General features: G+C 42.1%; 1 protein-coding gene across 7 annotated transcripts in view; it reads left to right on the forward strand.

Moving 5' to 3' along the window:
- The window catches only part of SLC22A15 (solute carrier family 22 member 15), a 42,744-nt gene that overhangs the window by 5,675 nt on the left and 16,668 nt on the right, over nt 1-20,401 (forward strand). For all 7 annotated transcript variants that reach the window (XM_039537622.1, XM_039537582.1, XM_039537615.1 and 4 more), the window contains exons 2-8: nt 3,391-3,603; nt 8,481-8,613; nt 9,446-9,610; nt 10,991-11,120; nt 12,725-12,940; nt 16,795-16,935; nt 17,784-17,869. In XM_039537622.1, the coding sequence (XP_039393556.1) occupies nt 3,391-3,603; nt 8,481-8,613; nt 9,446-9,610; nt 10,991-11,120; nt 12,725-12,940; nt 16,795-16,935; nt 17,784-17,869 (1,084 nt within the window). The remainder of the gene's footprint in view (nt 1-3,390; nt 3,604-8,480; nt 8,614-9,445; nt 9,611-10,990; nt 11,121-12,724; nt 12,941-16,794; nt 16,936-17,783; nt 17,870-20,401) is intronic.

The following is a 20,401-nucleotide window of genomic DNA, read 5'->3' on the forward strand; positions in this document are numbered from 1 at the left end:
ACTCCTCAGATTCTGTAACAGCCTTAGCATGGATGGAGTCAGAGAGGCCCTTTGCATACTCTAATCTATGTTGCCACCCAGGTGAGCATACCTTTGTGATGGTCCCTTATACCAAAAATCACAGCAATATTGAGGTCACTCCCAGTCTTAAAGGACCTGTCACTCTACGTCAGGTCAGTTGCACTTAGATCTCACACCAGAGACAACGCTTGTAGTCAGTCCTATAATAAATTATATAAAGATTTATTAGGAAGGAAATGCATCATGGAGTTATTTACAAGGTTTAAGCAGGTACGTGTAGATAAGATTGTAATTTATTTGTGTAGGTTTCAAAAGATAATAAAAGCTTCTATAATCAGCAAGCTCTGTGTGTCTTTTAGGGCTAACCCTAAGCAGCTGGGTATCTCTCACTTATGCCTAGAAACACTTTGCCTCCCCTAGTTCAAATAGCATAGAGATACCTAATTCCTTTTATATGGGGTTTTAATCACCCTGCTGCCATGTGGTCTGAGCTGCAAACTCAGCTGCCAGGAGGAATCTTGCATGGCTCATCTTCACAGGCAGGGAGACAGCAAAAAAACAAATGTCTTTTGTCCTCTTTAAGATCCCACAATAGTCCATCTGATGTCAATGGACCTTTCCTATTGGGAAGGACATAATGTCTTCTGTTGAAGATCAGCCTTTCACACTAATTAATGTCTCTTTGTGACTGTAAATCAGCAGACAGGAGAGGCTCACAATGCAATGGCTCAAATATTACCTTACAATATGGCATACAGATGTTATAAATGAAACTATTGCATACAGCAACTCCCAAACATTCAATAAAGCCTAAATGCTGAACAGTCTTATAATTCTATTGCCTATTTTAATAATACTAACACACAAGTGAGCCAGACTGATTCCAACTGTGCATTTGTCAGGGTTCAGTTGAGACATCGGGACTCGGGCATGAGCTGGCACCTGGTCTCCCAGGGTCACACCCTCTCAGTTGGTCAGCTTGCACTTTTTTGGCTCTTATGGTTATGTCATTTCACAGGTTTGCTAGTCATCAGAGTTTTATGAGCTAGACGGGATCTGAATTTCTAATGTGCTTAACACTTAAAAACAACATCTTTGAGGCCTACCTCATCCATCATAAAGAAAAAAGGGCATAGGGCTATTTTCCCCTTTTATGGTCACCTATTAAATAAATCAGTGCTTTATCTGTGGGGAAACAATAGCCTCAATGTGTGGATCAAATTCAAATATTATAGGACTATACGGCGGAATGTAAACTAAATGGCAGAATTTTGACTTATTTTATTGTAGAGGATGAATACCAAATTGAAAATAAAAGGCCTGGTTCCCTACTACCTTGCACAATCATTTACCCATTGCAAAGTTAATGTAAAACATTAGTGTTCTGATTGTGTAACATCACATCCCAAGCATTCAAAATTAAAGTGAGGTCCCCCCATATCATGATAAAACAGAAATTTGGCTTTTATTTGTCGTCTGGATTTTTTTACCTGTAGTGTTGATCTGGGTCATATTTTCAAGCTTTTCTCTACAATTATGAGGGCCAGGGGCTGTTTTTAAATTGAAGGTGAGACTCTCACTTAATTTCAGAAGCTAAAGCTTCGAGAAAACACTAAATGTCTCCAGACTCGTGACAAAATTGAGTTGACAACATTGCTGTTGGCAACAAAGCTCTGAGGAGCTTTGGGTTAAAACAGTCTTATAACAGCGAGTCCAATAAGCTGTAATGAATAGCAGCAAGATATGTCCCCAATAGTTCATGTACTTTTTAATTTAAAGGACCTATTCAAGGGACCTATTTTTAAAAATAGGCTTTTAAAAATTGTTCTTCTCCGTGTATGCTGTTACCCGTAGAAAGCTTGCAGCTGAAATCTTTCTGTACCAAAATATCTATCTCCTCCCATTGTACACTTGTATCTATCTATTTTTGGATTGAGTGTTCTGTGGAGTAGATTCCTTTTAAAAGAAAAATGAGTATTGTGCTTCCATTCCCCAAACCAAATGCATCAAAATATTTTACTAGTTTAAGGGTGCTGGCTGTTAACTTGGTAATAAATGTATTTTGGGCTTATACTAACCCTTGAATTCTCAAGTGTTATTTAGACCAGGATAGCATTATTTGGTGTTTGTTTAAATAAGATCACACAATCCAGCAGACCTAGGAGATATATCTGGTAATGCCACAAACAACTTTTTAAAATCTTCCTTTATTTTTTCTGCTTTCCGGTTGGGGGATTTCTATTTTTACAGGTGTCTTAGAACACTAGTTTTCAACCTGGAGTCTGGACACCTTGAATTTGTTGACTGGTGGTCTGTGGATCTTCTGTCAATGGGGAAACAACTCAGGCTGTGTACACACTACAGCTTACATCGGTATAAGTTATGTCGTTCAGGGGTGAGACTAGCCACCCCCCCGAGCAACGCAAGTTACACCAACCTAAGCATCGGTGTGGACAGCAGTGTGTCTGCAGGAGGGCTTCTCTCACTGACATAGCTACCACCGCTCGGGGGGCTGGACTAATTAAGTTGATGGGAGAACTCTGTCCTGTCGGCTTGGAGCATCTGCACTAGCAGCACTACACTGGTGCAGCTGCCCCACTGTAAGCTCTGTAGCGTAGCCATAGCCTCAGTCTTCAAGCAGCAATGTTCCCTGCTGTAGGCCAGACTAGGGCACTTTGCATTATCAGTGGGCTTTTTGACTAACTAAATAAAAAGCATCTGTCCGATCCCTGACTCATGTCTTTGTCAGGTTGCATGAGTGTGTGGGTGTGTGCATTAATAGAAATAAATCAATTGATCAGGTTTGTAGAAGACACCAGTGCTGCGAATGTAGCAAACAGGAGGACACACTGCAATGAGATCTGGAGAGATTTGATTGGTGATGGGGGGGTGTCTGCTGTAGGTAGCGGGGGGATATGTAGTTCAAATAGTAAAATGTGCCTCCCAAGGGGACAAAGTGAACAGTACAGGCATAAAATCATGAGGTGGAAAAGAATGTAATCTAGTTCCAGTAAAATGCGTTTTCATTTTGTTTTCTTGATACTCCTCTAAGTACTCTTTCATGTATCCAAGCCCTGTATTTACCATAGTTGTCACTGGGATCTTAAGGTTTGGGGGAACGGAGCTATCCACAAAGAGGGTTTCTCAATAAGTGATCCACACTCTAAAAGCATGCGAACCACTCGTCTGGAATCCTGATACTTGAGTATGTGATGTTAGATACTGGGGACTAGTCAAAGCATCTTGTAGTCATAAGAGAATCTAAAAAGACAAGGAAGGGCATTTGAATACTGACTAGAAATCTCTGGGGATTAAATGTTGCTTTTTTGGTGTGTGTTTAGCATCTGATTGTTGTCTGTTTTGTTTCAGCTCTATGTAGCCACTGAAGCAATCCTCATTGCGCTTGTAGGGGCGACACCTCCCTACCACTGGGACCTCAAAGAGCTCTCAGCCAATCAAAGCCATAGCAACCAGTCAACTAATGAAGAAAGAGCCTTTGGGGAATGGCTTCTGACAGCCAATGGGAGTGAAGTTCATAAGCATGTGCACTTCAGCAGCAGCTTCACATCAATAGCTTCCGAGGTAATAAATAATGAAATGGGTTTCTCAGCCCACTATGAGATTAATACACCTCATGGAGGGAAAGTGGGAGAAGTAGAGGAGCTGGTTGTCCAATTTTCTTGTCTTGGTTTCCAAACCAATGAGTGTTCTGATTAGCAAAGAAGTAGGTGCTGTAGTCCAACTGGAGCACAAGTTGTCTGTTCAAATGTATGCATGGAAACAACAAATCAGCCTCGTTCTGCTATATAGACCTTGCTCATTTGGGTCTCCTCCAAAACTTTAATAACTTTCCCATATAGGAGTTGTACATTACACTGTTGCATGTTTCTAGAAGTGGATTGGAACTGAGAAAAAGGATCAGTGGCGTTAGTGTTCAAAATTCTGCATGATGGCTGTGTTCTTCTTACGTAACTTTTGCCATTCTCGTGGTGGGGCTTAATTGATAAAGAGTGCTATGCTTAAATGTACCCCAGGCAGCCTGCATGCAGCATGAGAACCTGTGAGGCGGTTGCTCTGCAGCTCCTCCATAGCAGGAGCTGTTTGAGGTATTCCAGGGTGAGGTTTAGGGTTTATAGGTTTAGGACTATAAGTTTTTGCAAGTAACCCTCCCATGATTCCCATGTAATTTGCCATATAAACTACTCCAGTCTGTACTGGGGTGGGGATTTAGACAGTCCTAGGCCTTAGATACACATTAATGCTAAATTAGCATATGTAGTTGCCCATTCTGAGTACATTTACTATAAATATAAGACCTGATTTTAGACCTGTGCAGTTTAGTCAACTGTTAGTGCTTATAAATGTATGGTCAATGTCCAGAGGTATTAATTTAGCTTGGAAATATGTTTTAAAAAACCTCAGACTTCATTGGTTATGAGTAAGGCTACGTTTTAGTCATGGGTATTTTTAGTAAAAGTCATGGGCAGTAAACAAAAATTCATGGCCAGTGACCTGTCCATGACTTGTACTATATACCCCTGACTAAATCTTGGGTGCTGTGGGGAGTGGGAAGCGCCATAGGTGCTTGGGGGGGGGAGGGAGAGCGCAAGGTGCCATGGGTACTTTGGGGGGTGGTGGCCCAGGACCCCACTAGTGCTGGGTGTGGGGTTTGGCAGGGCTGGCAGATTCCCTGCCTGGCTCTGCACAGCTCCCTGGAAGCGGCGACATGTCCCTCAGCTCCTAGGCAGAGGTGCAGCCAGGGGTCTCTGCGCACTGTGGGGACGGTGCCTGCATGCAGAGGCAGCGCACAGAGCTGCCTGGTCACCCCTCAGCCTAGGAGCCAAGGGAGGGACATGTCACCGCTTCTTGGGAGCCTCCCCCGAGGTAAGCACTGCCCGGAGCCCTCACCCCTGCCCCCGCACCTCAACCCCCTTCCCCAGCCCTGAGCCACCTCCCACACCCAAACTCCTGCTGCTGCTCGTGGGGAGGGGCACGGTGGCCCGAGACTGCTCCAGCTGCGGCTGGCCCAGGTGCTGCTCAAGCTGCTCAGACGACCACGAGCCAGCCACATCAGCTGCTGCAGAAGTCATGGAATCCGTGACAGTCTCTCAGCCTTAGTTACGAGCATGTTAATACAAACAGCCAGTTTTTGCACACTCCCAACTAACTCTGTTTAGTGAGACTTTCTATGCTGCTCCATCCTGTAGTATAGAGCAAAAAGAATGAAGAGTAAAAAAGAATATAATGTTCTTAACTCTAAATTTAAAATGTGATTGTATATAATAACTTTAGTACATAACTTAAGAAAATTTAAATTGGCTATAACATTCTAAAATCTTCTGTAGACACAACTTTTTCTTCAAATGTAACACCTCTTCTTAAGGTTAAAAACAAGGGTGAAGAATTCAAGTACATTTGTATACGTGGCACCAACCAATGTCTTTAGGGACTTAGATTCTCCATAGAGTCTTTCACATGGCTTCATTCTGTAAATAAGAGATGTAAGCAAAGAACAAATAAAAAATAATTAGGGAAGTAGCTACACAAAAAGTTTGTATCTGAACACTTTCGTATTTTGGAAAGGATCAGAATTGGGGTCTGAACTTTGCAGCACAGATTCATCTTTTTAAAAATTCTGCATCTGACTAAGATCAATTTAAACTACAGCATGTTTTGGGTCTGCTAGAGGTGTAGTGCATATTTGGCGGAAGATCACCTCACGTGGTATTCTAAAGGTTTTAGCTTAGATTTTTCAAAAGTGATGCAATTTTTGTGTGTGCCCAACTTGCAGTCTCTTAAAGGAGCCTGATTTATAGAGGTGAACAACCACACTGTGACAGTCATCCTTCTTTAGGCATGTCATAATGAGCATTGAAAATATCACTTCTCAAAATCTAGACCCTTGTTGACAAGTTCTGAATGATCGTGTTTCTCGTGAGACATTGGACACCATGCCATACTAGAAATAGGAGCCTTAAACTATTGGAATGGGGAGATTCTCAGCCTTCAGTGTGTGATGCAGTACTTGTCCTATTGCATGGAAGGTTCTGCTGTAGTAGGCTTTAAAGTTATGTGGTAGCTAAAAGGTATTAGTTATAATTTTCCTTTTTGAGTTCTGTTTAATTGAACTCCTAATAACTGTGGTACCTGGCTTTACGGGTGGAAAGAATAGTCCTATTAAAATACTGTCAAATGTACAAAAACTTCCTAAAAAAAATTTCTGTAAAATATGTTTTAATAATTCATGGAGTGGTATAAAGACATTACCTGCATTTATTTGGGATGATCTGCACAATTGTTGTCTTTACAACTCATGAGTAACTTTAATGTGGCCGTCACAAATTCATGCTGGAACAAATTGAATAACTCACAGACTAAGTATTATTTCATGAACTGATGTGATGTAATGAACCTTAGTACTTTTTTCCCTGTATAAGTCTTGACTACATTAAAACGAAGTTCTTCTAACCATTTGGGTGAATTTAGAGAGCAAATTGCTGTCTGTTGTACCTGAAATATTCCCTGAGCTGTGACTGATTCAGAAAGCATCAAGTATCACTCAGACACATGATTATTGGGCTTAATTAACATTTATATCAAGAATTACAGTATGATTCTTGTGATATTGCAGAAAAAAATCTGATTAGATCATTGAAATTAATGTGTATATGTTATTGGAGCCCTGTTCTCTAGATTTTTCTACATACTGTGGAAAAAAAATTTGAAAAATGCATGGCAATAATTAACTTTCAAAGCTAATTTTCTCAAGCATCTGGATTCCTTATGGCCATGTTACTAACTATAACAGCATGCACATATCACCCATTAAGTCATAATGCAGAATGACACATACAGTAAGACGAATCAAGTTATTTTCATGGTGTTCCTGAAATATTCTGTAGGCTTTGCTTACATGTTTTTGCTGCTTTTGATGAGGCTGTTCATTACTGGGCTTCAAACCAGTTATTTAAGCTCTGCTAGTAAAACCATACATAATGGTGTTTGGCGCATCTGGGTAGTAGAGGAGGGAAGGGAATTCAGAAGGTCAGTGCACGGATGTTTCAAGAGTGGGGGAAAATGGCACAATTGTGTCACGGAAAGGATCTGGATGTTATTGGGAAATGAACACAGCAGCAGTGAACAGGGAAAGGTAAGCAAGATAGTAGGTTGTGGTGGAGAGAACACAAGAAAACATAGTATCATTGAACAGCATGGAATGCTTATTAGGTTCATTCTGGAATTCCTTTGTGTTGGAGGTTATTGCCTTGTAGAGGCTGCAGTATTATAGACCTGCTACAAAAATGAAACTGGATCTGATTTATAGGGCTGGGTTTGTTCCTGGAATTGAAGAGACTTGGATGTCATCTAGTAGAAATGTTCATAATAACAAAATTAATTGTAAAGTTGACCGGAGTAATTTTTTTACTCTGATGAAGGATTCAGAAACTAGGGGACCTATAAGGTGAATATGGGCAGAACAGTTTCTTGCTAAGGATAATAAAACGTCTCATCTTCACTTTGAAGGCTTTGTACAGCTCTCCCCCAGTGTTTCCCTTCTTAGCTGTCAGTGTCAGCCTTGATGCCACGTTTCCTTCTCCCAGTTCTTCTTTAATGCCTCTTTCCATGCTGCATCCTGTTCTTGGAATAAACTCCTAATGTTACCTAATGCTCTAGGTCCCCACCTTCTTATTCAAATCCTTTCTGGAGTCTCACTGCTTGTATTGCTAACCCCAAGAACTCAGTCATGAGTTAGCCTCCCCAAAAATCATGAGATTTTTGTTTGTTACATGGTTTCTGAATGTTTAGGGTGCACTTGGGTCATGTTTGGGGGTGGGGGGCATATGGACCTTGACTATACCTTGACCAAGAAATTTGAACCTTCACAAAAAATAGACTACGCCTTGCCTAGATTAACAGCTCTGGAGACTCGTTATCCACAATACAGGTACAATAGAGACAGTGCTAGGGAAAGTTTCCCTATACCCCCACCCCACACTGCCTGCTCTTCTGTTTATATTAAAAAAAAAAAACCCAGTGCTTACACAGGCAGAAAAGTAGAAACACACCAAATGGATCTCACTTACAAGGTAGGTCATGATGAGAAGAGCTAGGGTCATCTTTGGACCCAAGTTGTGACCCTTAACTCTGTGTATGTTGCCTAGCTACAATGGTCATGTACATACAGGTACGTAGATGAAAGGTACATAGGTAAAAAAACAACAAAGCCAACAAAACATAATGTTCCCTTGAGGAACCTAACCCTCTTCTCAGATGTGAAAGGCATTACTGTTTTGGAGGAGGGGAGGAATTGTACAATGGGTCAAAGTCTTTAGAGTGTTTGCGGTGATATTTTGGTGACTAAAGTGGAGGTTGTGCTGGAGTTTTGTTTTTAAAAGATTTTTCCTCCCCAAGCTGTTCGCTTCTTGGACTTTGACTAAAGCTTTTTTTCTTCTCCCTAGTGGTTTTTAATTGGGAACACATCATACAAAGTCAGTGTTGCCAGTTCATTTTTCTTCAGTGGTGTCTTTGTTGGAGTGATCTCTTTTGGCCAGCTCTCAGATCGCTTTGGGAGGAAAAAGGTCTATCTCACAGGTAACCCTGAATGATCCCTGAATGTTCCACAAAATGAAACTAAAATTTCAGAGTATCAGAAATTAATTATTTATTAACCTCTCTCTTAATTGTCAAGGCTCCTAAAAGTTCTAGATGAGTTTGTCATCACTTCTTAAATCATGCATGCTGGATATTTGTGAACTTAGCAAAGTTTTAAAATCCATGGACCTTATGTACCATTTTCATACCATACATTTGTTCGGGGGATTTCATGTACAGGACATATATTAAAATTTAACTTTCTTTTTAAAAAGCATGACATTTTTAAGTCTTTACTGTACTCAGTGCTGGTAAAAGGTGTCTGACCCAGAACACTGAAACCCTCTAGTCACAGAACAGATACAGGGAAGATTATAGCAGTGCAAACTTCCTCCACACTGTTTTCTGACAACAAGGAGGAGATATGATCTGGAGAGAGAACTTCTAGGGGTCAGAAAAAAAAATCTGTTCATGGCCTGTTCAGTCCTGGGCTTCTCTGTTGAAACTGCTAACAAGATATCCTGGTTACTGTCAAATGTGATGGCGGTTTTTCTGAAGAGAAAAACTGCTCTCAATGAACTGGTGTGGGGTACTAGTGCAGTAAATCCTGTGAAGACCACCACCTTTCTTAGGCAATCTCCTTTAAGAGATTGTCCCAGTGTGCTTACTACAATTCTGCCCCATCATCTACATTAAGCAACAGACTCTTGTAGGTCTTGAATATGATTTGATTAGAACAGGTTTCACTGAATGTCAAGTAATGCTCATGCTGAATGCTATCTTTCTCATCCAGGTATTTTTCTTAAATTAAATCTTGTGCTTTGTCTTCCAGGTTTTGCCCTTGACATCCTGTTTGCCATTGCAAATGGATTCTCCCCCTCATACGAGTTCTTTGCAGTCTCTCGCTTCTTGGTGGGGGTGATGAATGGAGGGATGTCTCTGGTGGCCTTTGTTCTACTGAATGAATGTGTGGGCACTGCCTATTGGGCATTAGCAGGTACAGCTTCAGTTGCAACACTTTTATAGAAAACTGTTAAGCTCTAGAGATCTCAGTTTAAGCACTTGTCAAGAAATGCCAAATTTAATGTTGCAAACTCTGTTCCCTTGTGCATATGCATGATCATACAGTCTCTGAGCCTTGCCACATTCGATGTACACCTTAGATGAACACAGTAAATGACTTTGGGCCACTTCAGATTTCTGACCAACTAAGACTGGACACTGGCAAATGCACATTAGTTGAGGCACTCTCCTCTGCACACTACGCAGCTGAACAAGCCACACATGTATGCGTGATATTGCATTCCTTCACGTAGAACTTTGGACCCAGGAATGCACTTCTCAAGGGGAGCTGTTTCACTGCCAAATTTCAATTCCTTCCTTCGCATGCAGTTTTGGTGCAGCAGGACTCAAAAAAGCCCACAAGATATTTTTTTAATAAAGCAAACAAAAGATCTCCCTCCTCCCACCCTGGTATTCTCCTTATACTCAAAAGTGACTGGACCACTTTTACTTAAACTACTGCCCTCCCCAAAAAAATCATCTTGTGGTAAAAATCATCCTAAAACTTAAAATAGAAGAGAGGCAAGGTGGATGAGGTAATATCTTCTTTGACCAACATCTCTTGGTGGACGAGACAAGTTTTTGAGCTTCTCAGAGGTCTTCAGATCTGGAAAAGGTAACAGAAATTGGCCCTACAAAAGATATTAACTCACTCATCCACCTTGTCTCTCTCAGATCCGGGGACCAATGTGGCTGCAACAACGCTGCAAAGAACATATAATAGAAACATTTAGACACCTTTAACTGTCGTTGTTACTGCATGACAGCTTGCATGCCAGCATAGTGCCTGCAAATTACACTGCTCAAAGGTCTGGAACTTGACACATTTACTCTTTGCCTAATGCCAGGAAAGTGCTTGGCTGAGGGATCAGTGACCGTTTTAAAGCTTAATATCTCATGAACCATGAAGATTATAAACTAATGTTTTATGTTGTTGGAAATGTCATCTTTCCAATAATTAGTAGTATTTATTTTCGAGTGTGGGAGGTTGCAACAAGCCACGTGGCGGTTATAAGATCTAATTGTTTTATAATGTTTTCAAATTGATGGGTGAAAAGTCCTGTAGGAAGGCCAAATAATTATTTTTGTAGCATTTTTCTTTTGTCCTGTTATTTTCCTGTTTGTTAATCTTTTTAACAGTTCTTCCCTGTTATAAGGATCTGTTTTCTGTGATTTTAAGTCAAGTAGCCTTTTTGTGCATACTTCCTGCCTTCCTAGTAAAGTGCTGGTCTCTCTGAGCACACATAATGGGGATGAGCAGTGTTGTGAAATGGTTTGTAACATTTTTTTCCCCTATATGTTTCCAATGTGTTAGGATCGATTGGTGGCCTGTTCTTTGCAGTGGGAATTGCCCAGTATGCTATGTTAGGGTACTTCATTCGCTCCTGGAGGACTCTGGCAGTTGTGGTTAACCTGGAGGGAACAGTAGTCTTTCTCCTCTCTCTGTAAGTTATTGTTTTTAAAATTGTTTCATTGGCCTTCATCAAAAGAGTAGGAATTGAGAAATTAGGTCAAAGAGTTCTCCAAGGATCAAATGGAGCACTAGAGTGAAGATAGTGGTACTTCTCTCATACACCACATAGAAATCCCATGTCTCCCTTACATTGCAGTGCTGACATATCTGCAAACTTAAGTGGCCTAGATATGCCATATTTTTATTACTCTGAATTTTATTCTTACTCTCTAGTATGATTAAGACAGCTTACTCTGCACTTTTCATATACCTGAATATGCTGGATTTACACATTTACTACAAGATGCTGCATATATGTAACTACATGATCACATGCTATTTCTCAGTTTCAAGGGCAGTATCATAATGCATTCACACAAGGGACAGTATTGAGGTTGTGCATACAATCTTAAAGGTGACCTGCAAAAGGGAAAAATTTAGTTTGGTGCCATCTTTTTTTATTACATAATGGGTAAAGAAGCCTAAAAGGTTTTTATTAAAAGCACTATTTTTTTCTGTTTGTCTTTCATGTTTTGGATCTTGTGACTAGTTGTCCATTCATCATAGCCTTCCAGCCAAGACAACATGAGCAAAAAATTTAGCATTTGAAAGTGATATTTTAAATAAAAGAAACCTTTATTAGAGATTCAACACATTCAGCCCTTCAGTTGAGGTGTTACAATTAAATTCCAATGAGAACTTTGCTCTTCCCTTAGTGAAGAGTCTGACTTAACATTCCCGATATTTCTAGGTTAAAAATCTTCAGTTAAAAACACCCTAACCTTTCAGCTTGTCTTTCTGAAGCAAAATAAATAAAAATGCTTTACTCTCAGGACTTCAAAGCTCTGCTCAAAAGTACCTCTCTATAGTAAGTGCAATTTCTGTACCAAATCTCAGTCCTCCAGCTGTTTAACCCTAGAGCTGTTCAAAAAAGATTGCAAGGATGTTTTGTGTTAGGAAAGGAACATTTTCTCCTATCTAACTTTTATGCAAAGGTGGCTGGATCACTTTTGCTCACATTAGATATGTGTTTAAAAAATCAACTTTGGGTAGAGATCACAACCTAGAAAGGTGAAAACTTCAGGAAGTTATAAGCTACTGAAAACAAGGGGCACAGGAGGAATCTCAGCTGTACGAATCAGATTCTGCCAATAGGACGTGATAGAGCTGTTTTGCAGTGGCTATTCTGATGCCTGCAGGATAGAATTTTGGAAGAGTGTTGAGGAGAAGATGTGAGACAGCTAAACCAGTTTAGTTTTTCATAACCAGCAGCTGCCTCTCTACTGTAACTGCTTAATCCATACATCCTTAATTCTGTATTTCTCTAATGCAGACTCCTAACATTTGAGTGGAAGTTTAATATACAGGGTAAAATTGTTGCATGTTAAATACCCAGAAAATTGTGAAATAAAGGTGCTCTTATTTACCTGCAACTACAGCTGAATTCTAAACCTGTGGGTGAATTCTAAACCTGAGGTGAAATGTTTGAAAAAACATGCTGTTACATTGAAATGTCCTTCAGTTTTATTCCAAACAGGCAGATCCAAGCATCTGTAAGAGTAGGGCCCTAAAGCCTCAACAAAATCTCTGTTTCAGATTCATTCCTGAATCCCCCCGCTGGTTATACTCACAAGGTCGGCTGAGAGAAGCAGAAAATGCCCTCTATCTCATTGCGAAGAGGAACTGCAAGCAGAAATGCACTTTTTCACTAAAGCTCCCAGCTGACAGGAGTCACAGAGAGACCGGCAGTTTTTTGGACCTGTTCCGATACAAGATCCTTTTGGGGCGCACTTTGATCATGATGTTCATCTGGTACTTACAATTCTTTTTAAGTTCAGCTCTTTTTAAAGTATTTGAAAAATGTATTGTTGAGAGACAGCTTGTCGTGCTTTCTGTCTCTTTATTACTAAGGGCATTGTGCACGGAACAGGATCTTTGTTTGAGTTCCTTAACTCTTGGTGCTTATTCTTAACCTGATGTCACTTTAATAATCTAGGCCCGAAGTACTTCATCTTGACGCTTTTATGATGCTTTTCATCCAAGAACGTTAAAACTAGTTGAGAATTGTGTCTTTCCCTGCAGCCCTTCAAAATTGCTGAGATTGGTCATGTACTAGTTCTTTGGCCCAAGGTTGTGGGGTTTTTAGTCTGATTCCTTTTTAGTGCCCAAATTATTTGGTTCCTTTGGCTAGTAAGCCAATTTTATTCTAGTATTCAAGATACTGACCTGTTCAGAGGGCTGCTTTAAAAAAATTAATATCTAGCACTTTTCATAAAAGGATCTTAAAATTCTTTACAAAATCCCTGGTCCTGCAAAGATTTACACCCTTAAGGTTAAACATATGTGTACATCCTTTGCAGGATCTGGCTTAAAGTTGGGTAAGATCAAATTTTCAAATGGAAAAGCTGGGGGGCGTGTTATGACATAATGGCATTTTCAGGAATAAAATCCAGGTCTCCAATTCTCAGTCCCCTGTACAAACCACTAGCTAACACTTTTTCTAGTTTTAAAATAAACAATCTTCCTTTTGTAATACTGCCATGACAGCAACCAGTTGTGGTGTCTGTCTTCTCTGCCTTGGGGGTTTATACCACTGCCCATCACCATGGTATCAGAGTACCTTCCATGTAAAATTAAGTGGACTTCATGGAGTTTTTGGCACTACCCCCTTTTCAGGGTAGTAATTCTGATTGGAGTAGGGTTTTGGTTTTGATTTCTTAGATTTCATTAACCTTTTTAGATTGACTTTTGTTAGAGTAGATTTTTATTGGTTGGGGTTTCTAACTTCAGGTGAGGAATAATCAGCAAAAGGAGACATCTTTATATTTAAGATGTTTTAATGCAATATTCTGTGATAAATAAGGGAAGAAAAGTAAAGTAAGTTATTAAACAGTTTTTTGAAACTTTCCATATAATAATACAGTGTCATCTGCTCTGATAGAGATCTGGGGAGCCACTAACAAATATAGTTTGTAAGGCAAATCTGTTTTGTAAGCAGAAAAGGAAAAAAACGATTTATGAATGTGATGATGTCTAGGCAGACTGGTGATGGGTGCTTTAGAAATTCAGGTAGAACTCTTTCAAACATTATCAAACAGTATGTGTTTAAGCATGGACAGTCCAATACAGTAGGTTCCTAAGAATAAATTATTTCCCTTGCTTGTGGGGATTCCACCCCAGTAATGATAGGTGCACTTTCTGGTAGTATTTAATGTTCCTGCAATCTAGCAGTGTCTTGAATTCACTGCTGGTGAAATGATTCCCCTTTTGCCTGGCAAACACACTGCAGTGCACAGCTGGCCACAGTGAGGATGGCATTGGCATCCAGAGAGTTCTGAAGGCAGCCCCATCTTGACTTCTACCAGCCAAATGAACATTCCACAGTCATCCTACAGCTACTGAGTGTGTAACTGAACTTTCTTTTGTAAGGCCCTCTGAAGTAGCCATGGCAGGAGGGCATAGGTGGGGTCCCCTAGATTAACAGTGGGGACAGTGACTTGATTTATAACAATGTCATTTGGAAGGAAAGATGTCCCTGCTTGTCTGTGAAGGTACAGGTATGATCTCTGAAAAACGCTGGCATCATGTACCTTGCCAGTACATCCCACATTGGTGTCCATGGACCTGCCTCAGTAGTCCATCTGCATAACAATGCAAATTTGCAGTTGATATACTCATTTGCTCCTTGTGGAAGATAAATTATGGACATGTGAGTCCTGTCGATGGCCCCGGAGCAGTTTGAAAAGCCCATTCTCTCAAAACCAGCAATTATTTCAGGAATGCTATTTATGCCAGCTATCTTTGGGTAAATGTGCCTGATTGCCTTACAAACTTACATAACCACAGCCCCCACAGTTGACTTGCCAACACCAAACTGGTTGGCCACAGGCCCATAGGAGTCTGGGGTAAACAGATGGCTATAATGACCTGCTTTTGGACTGGTATGGCTTCTGTCGTGTGTGTGTTCTGGTGCTGGGATGTCTGTCCAAGCTGTTTGCACAGGTCTAGGAACATGTGCTTCATGCGGAAGTTCTGGAGTCACTGCTGGTCATCCCAAGTCTGCAAGGTGTCGAGATCCCACCAGGCTGTGCTTGTCATTCTGCTCCAGAAATGTTCCCTACATACAGGGATTCTCTGGCAGCAGGTGTAAGCTGCATCAACTGGGTTATGGGTGACATGGCTGTGCCCCTCTCTGAGAGCTGCCTTCTATAGGACAGATACTGCTGCTGAATTGTCCACTAGCATTTTATAGCTGCTCTGCCTGAATCCTGAAATAGCAGTGAAACCCCAAGCAGGCAAAGGCTTTCCACCGGTGCTGGATCCATGGCCTGACTCATAGCAGGGAGGGCTCAGACTTGAAATGGCTCAGCTGAATGTGTTTATGGGCCAAGAACACTTCTGATGGACAGACAAGTTGTCCCACACTACATCAGGAACCAAGCTCTAAAGTGGCTGAGTTTGCAAGATTGCCAAGTAACCTGGGATACACCCCCAGAAGACAGTCTCTCACTCATGTCTGCATATCAGTGTGAACACACCGGCACAGATATGAGGCATGCATAACAATGCAGAGTGGAGGTTCAAAGGCAAATCTTGAAAAAATGGGTTTGCAAGTGCAGATCAAGCAGACCCAGGTGTACAATGCAGTGTATGTACCCTAAAGGAATAATTAGTGTCACAGGCTGGCAGGGGAAATGAAATGAGACATGTGGGACATACCAGGGTACAGTCCAGACCAGTGTGGGGCTGTCACCCCTGCCCTGCAATGTTGGGTGACTTACAAAGCCTTGCTGAAGTAGCTCCCACCTTGGCCACTCTCAAACAGCCTTCCAGCATGAAAGCCAAACCCTGATTGTCTGTGTTTTAACTGCAGTCTGCCAGCCACACTTGAATTACACTCTGGCTCTTGCCAGCCTGGGTTATGCTGCAGGATGACCCCAACTCCCCCCCCCAGTCCCACATTTCCCCCAGAAGTGTATGTCCTGTACGGCTCAGCCCTCTTCTCTACAGTTCAAATATTTTAAGTTTGTTGTTCCTTAAGAAGCTAGCATATTATTCCCTTTAAATTGAATAGTCTGAATAACTATTTGAGATAAACACATTGGATTAAATAAAACAGCAAAACAAGTTTATTAACTACAAAGAGAGATAAGTGATTACAGGTAATGAGGCATAAACATCAGAAATAGTTACACAGAAAATAAAGAGAAAATGTTTACTGTCCGTGACTTTTACTAAAAATATCTGTGATTGTAAAGAATTAGTTCCAGGAATGGGTAAAAGTGGGAACCGTGTCTATACCTTTATCAAGTCATAATGTATTTGTTTCATATTCATACTATGGTTGGATTTTAAAAGTTCTGGATCTTTTTTTTTTATACACAACATTCTTAATTTCATTCTTAAAGTAAAATGTCAGGGGCTGGATCTCTGCAGAAAGGAATAATTCCCCTCTTCCTAAAGCATTGCTCAGGCAACTGTATTTGAAGAGCTTTTTCCTTCCTTTGAAATAACTAGTAGTGACTGTGCTGGAGGAGGGAGATTGGAGTAGAGGTACTAGTTGCACCAATCTGGCCTAGAAAAATCTTAGTCTTTTATACTTGTTTTTCTTTCTCATCTTCTCTCTCTCTCTCTCCTCTCTCCCCCTCCCCACCCCCACCCTGCAGGTTTGTGTGCAGCTTGGTATACTATGGTCTGACTCTCAATGCAGGTGACTTAGGTGGAAGTATTTATGCCAACTTGGCTCTCTCTGGGCTGATAGAGATACCTGCCTACCCAATCTGTATCTACTTGATTAACCAAAAATGGTGAGTATTGAATAGAATGAAGCCCAATATCTAATTTTTTTCCAGAGGTAATTTTCCTGGGCACCAGTTTGCCCTTAGTTTATTCTCAATTTAGTCCTGTTACAGGACGTATTAACAATTCCAACTTACTCTGTCCTCCTGGGGGAATGAATTACATAAAAATAATAATAATAATAATGAAAAAGAGAAATTAATCTTTCCTAACCACTTCCAAGCAGTAAATAATACTCTAGTTCTGGCACACAGATTAAACTGAAGCTCTCGAGGAGAATTCTGTAGAGTCTAGCTGCTCTGACTCTACTAACACACAGGATGTCATTCTTCAGACTTTTGATCTTGTGACGCCACAGTAAAGAATCCCATAATACTTTCTAAGCCACTCCAAGATGAATTATTTTGGAACTAGAGTGCTCTTGGGGGCAGCTCCTGCCTTGCAGTATGTGCATTGTGCCTTATAGGGCTGACCACTAGGGTTGCCAGTTTTGGTTAGCCGTATTCCTGGAGGTTTTATCACATGACCTCTTTAATTAAAGATTAATCTTTAATTCCTGGAAACTCCAGGACAATCCTGGAGGATTGGCAGCCATACTGAACACTGGGCCATCTAGCCTGTGTTTGATCTGCAGTACTCCATTCTTTCTCTCTTTCAGTAGAGGTCATCTCAGAACTTTATTAATAGGTGGCTTTTCTCCCTCTTCCTTATGTGTTTGAGGAACATCTCCTCCTGCATGTACCCACTTCCCTGCCCCTCCCAGCCCTCCCAATGGGAGACAAATTAAAAAGGTAGGAATAGTCAGCCAGTCTACCTGGAGATTTTAGTGATTTATCCTTTTTGGGGACCCCATTAGGTTTGGCCGAAAACGGACACTGGCAGCATTCCTGATCCTGGGAGGACTGGCCTGTTTTATTATCATGTTTCTTCCAGAAAAGAAAGGTAAATGTCTTCTCTCCCCCCCCCCCTCCAAAAGGAGTTTATAGTGGTATTGTGCATGTATATAACACCCTCTAACCCACAATCTAAGGATTTCACAAACGTTAGGTTCATAACATTGACATGATGTAGGTAATGATTATCTTCATTGTACAACTGGGGAAACTGAGGCATAAGGGGGAAGTGGTTTTGTGATGAGTTGAGGAAAGAGTTTGGAATGGAACTCATTTCCAGGCTACCAGTCCTATGCTGTTAATCATGATACCAACGTATTTCTGCCTCTGCTTTATACGAGACATTTCTTAGGAAATGGGGAAATGTACCTTAGCCAAGGCTGGGCAGACTTTTTGGCCCGAGGGCATCTGGGTATAGAAATTATATGGCAGGCCATGAATGCTCACGAAATTGGGGTTGGGGTGCAGGAGGGGGTGAGGACTCTGGCTGGGGGTCTGGGCTCTGGGCTGGAGCCAGAAATGAGGAGTTTGGGATGCAGGAGGGGGCTCCGGTCTGGGACCGAGGTGTTCAGAGGGCAGAAGGGGGATCAGGGCTGAGGGGGGGGAGGTGAGGGCTCCGGCTGTGAGTGCAGGCTCTGGGGTGGGGCTGGGGATGATAGGTTTAGGATGCAGGAGGATGCTCCGAGCTGGGACCGAGGGGTTCAGAGTGCGGGAGGGGGCTTAGGGGTGCAGGCTCGGGTGGCGCTTACCTCAAGCATCTCCCGGAAGCAATGCCATGTCTCCTCTCTGGCTCCTATGCAGAGGCCTGGCCCGGCGGCTCTGCTGCATGCTATCCCATCCACAAGCGCCACCCCTGCAGCTCTCATTGGCCGCGGTTCCGGCCTGCGGGGGCGGCTCTTGGGGCAGGGGTAGCATGTGGAGCAGAGCCACCTGGTTGCCCCTAAACGTAGGAGCCAGAGAGGACACATGCCGCTGCTTCTGGGAGCTGTTTGAAGTAAGCGCCACCCTGAGCCTGCTTCCCCGCTGGAGTGCAGTTATTTTTTGTACATAATTCTACATTTGTAAGTTACACTTTCATGATAAAGAGATTACACGACAGTACTTGTATGAAGTGAATTGAAAAATACTATTTCTTTTGTTTATCATTTTTACAGTGCAAATATTTGTAATAAAAATAATAAAATGAGCACTGTGTACTTTGTTCTGTGTTGTAATAGAAATCAGTATATTTGAAAATGTAGAAAAAATCCAAAAATATTTAATAAATTTCAATTGGTATTCTGTTGTTTAACAGTGCGATTAATCATGATTAATTTTTTTAATCACGATTAATTTTTTTGAGTTAACTGCAATTAATCGACAGCCCTGAATTTTAATTTATTTCGGGAAACCATATAAAGGTCCAATGCTAGCTTGTTTTTCAACTGTTGTACACAGCTACAGAAACAGAAAATATTAGTAAGAGAAAAGACTTTTTCCTGTCAAAGCAAGGCACATAAAATTAATGATACTTCATACTTGTACTTACTTAGTACAAGTTATATGAGTGCCTCAAAAGGCTTTAGACCGTTGAACCTAGCGGGATTTTTAAAAGGATTAAACATTTATATCGGGTCGGCAACCTTTCAGAAGCGGTGTGCCGAGTCTTCATTTATTCACTCTAATTTCAGGTTTCGCATGCCGATAATACATTTTAACGTTTTTAGAAGGTCTCTTTCTATAAGTCTATAATATATAACTAAACTATTGTATGTAAAGTTAACAAAGTTTTCAAAATGTTTAAGAAGCGTCATTTAAATTTAAATTAAAATGCTGATCTTACGCCGCCAGCCTGCTCAGCTCGCTGCCAGCCTGGGGTTCTGTTCACCTAGGCCGGCAGCGGGCTGAGCAGGGCCTGCGGCCAGGACCCCAGACTGGGGGGGGGTTCAGAGGTCAGGGCAGAAGGCTGGAGTGGGGGGGTCAGGGCAGAGGGCTGGGTGTGTGGGGAGAGGGGTCAGGGCAGAGGGATGGGGCTTTGCGGGTGCAGGGCAGAGGGCTCAGTGTGTGTTGGATTGGGGGGGTGCAGGGCAGAGGGCTGGAGGGTGTGGGGGTTCAAGGGTCAGGGCAGAGGACTGGGGGTATGGAGTGTGCAGGGCAGAATGCTGAGTGTGTGTGTGTGGGGGGGCAGGGCAGAGGGCTGGAGGGTGTAGGGGGTGCAGGGCAGAATGCTGAGTGTGTGTGTGGGGGGGGGTCAGGGCAGAGGGCTGGAGGGTGTAGGGGGTGCAGGGCAGAATGCTGAGTGTGTGTGTGGGGGGGTCAGGGCAGAGGGCTGGAGGGTGTAGGGGGTGCAGGGCAGAATGCTGAGTGTGTGGCGGGGGTCAGGGCAGAGGGCTGGGGTGCTCAGCCCATAGAGGTGCTCCCAGCCTCCTGCCCTGAGCGGCTCATGGCAGGGGGCTGGAAGGGATGTGCCCTGTTCCATCCCCTTCCCCAAGGCCCCGTCCCTACCTCTCGCTGTCTCCTCTACGGAGCTGTGTGCACTCTGCCATGCTTCCCCCTCGCTAGGGCCATCAGCTGATTCCGCAGGGACAGAGAGGGGGCGGGG

This window comes from Mauremys reevesii, linkage group 1, assembly GCF_016161935.1.
Source record: "Mauremys reevesii isolate NIE-2019 linkage group 1, ASM1616193v1, whole genome shotgun sequence".
NCBI lineage: Eukaryota > Metazoa > Chordata > Testudines > Geoemydidae > Mauremys > Mauremys reevesii.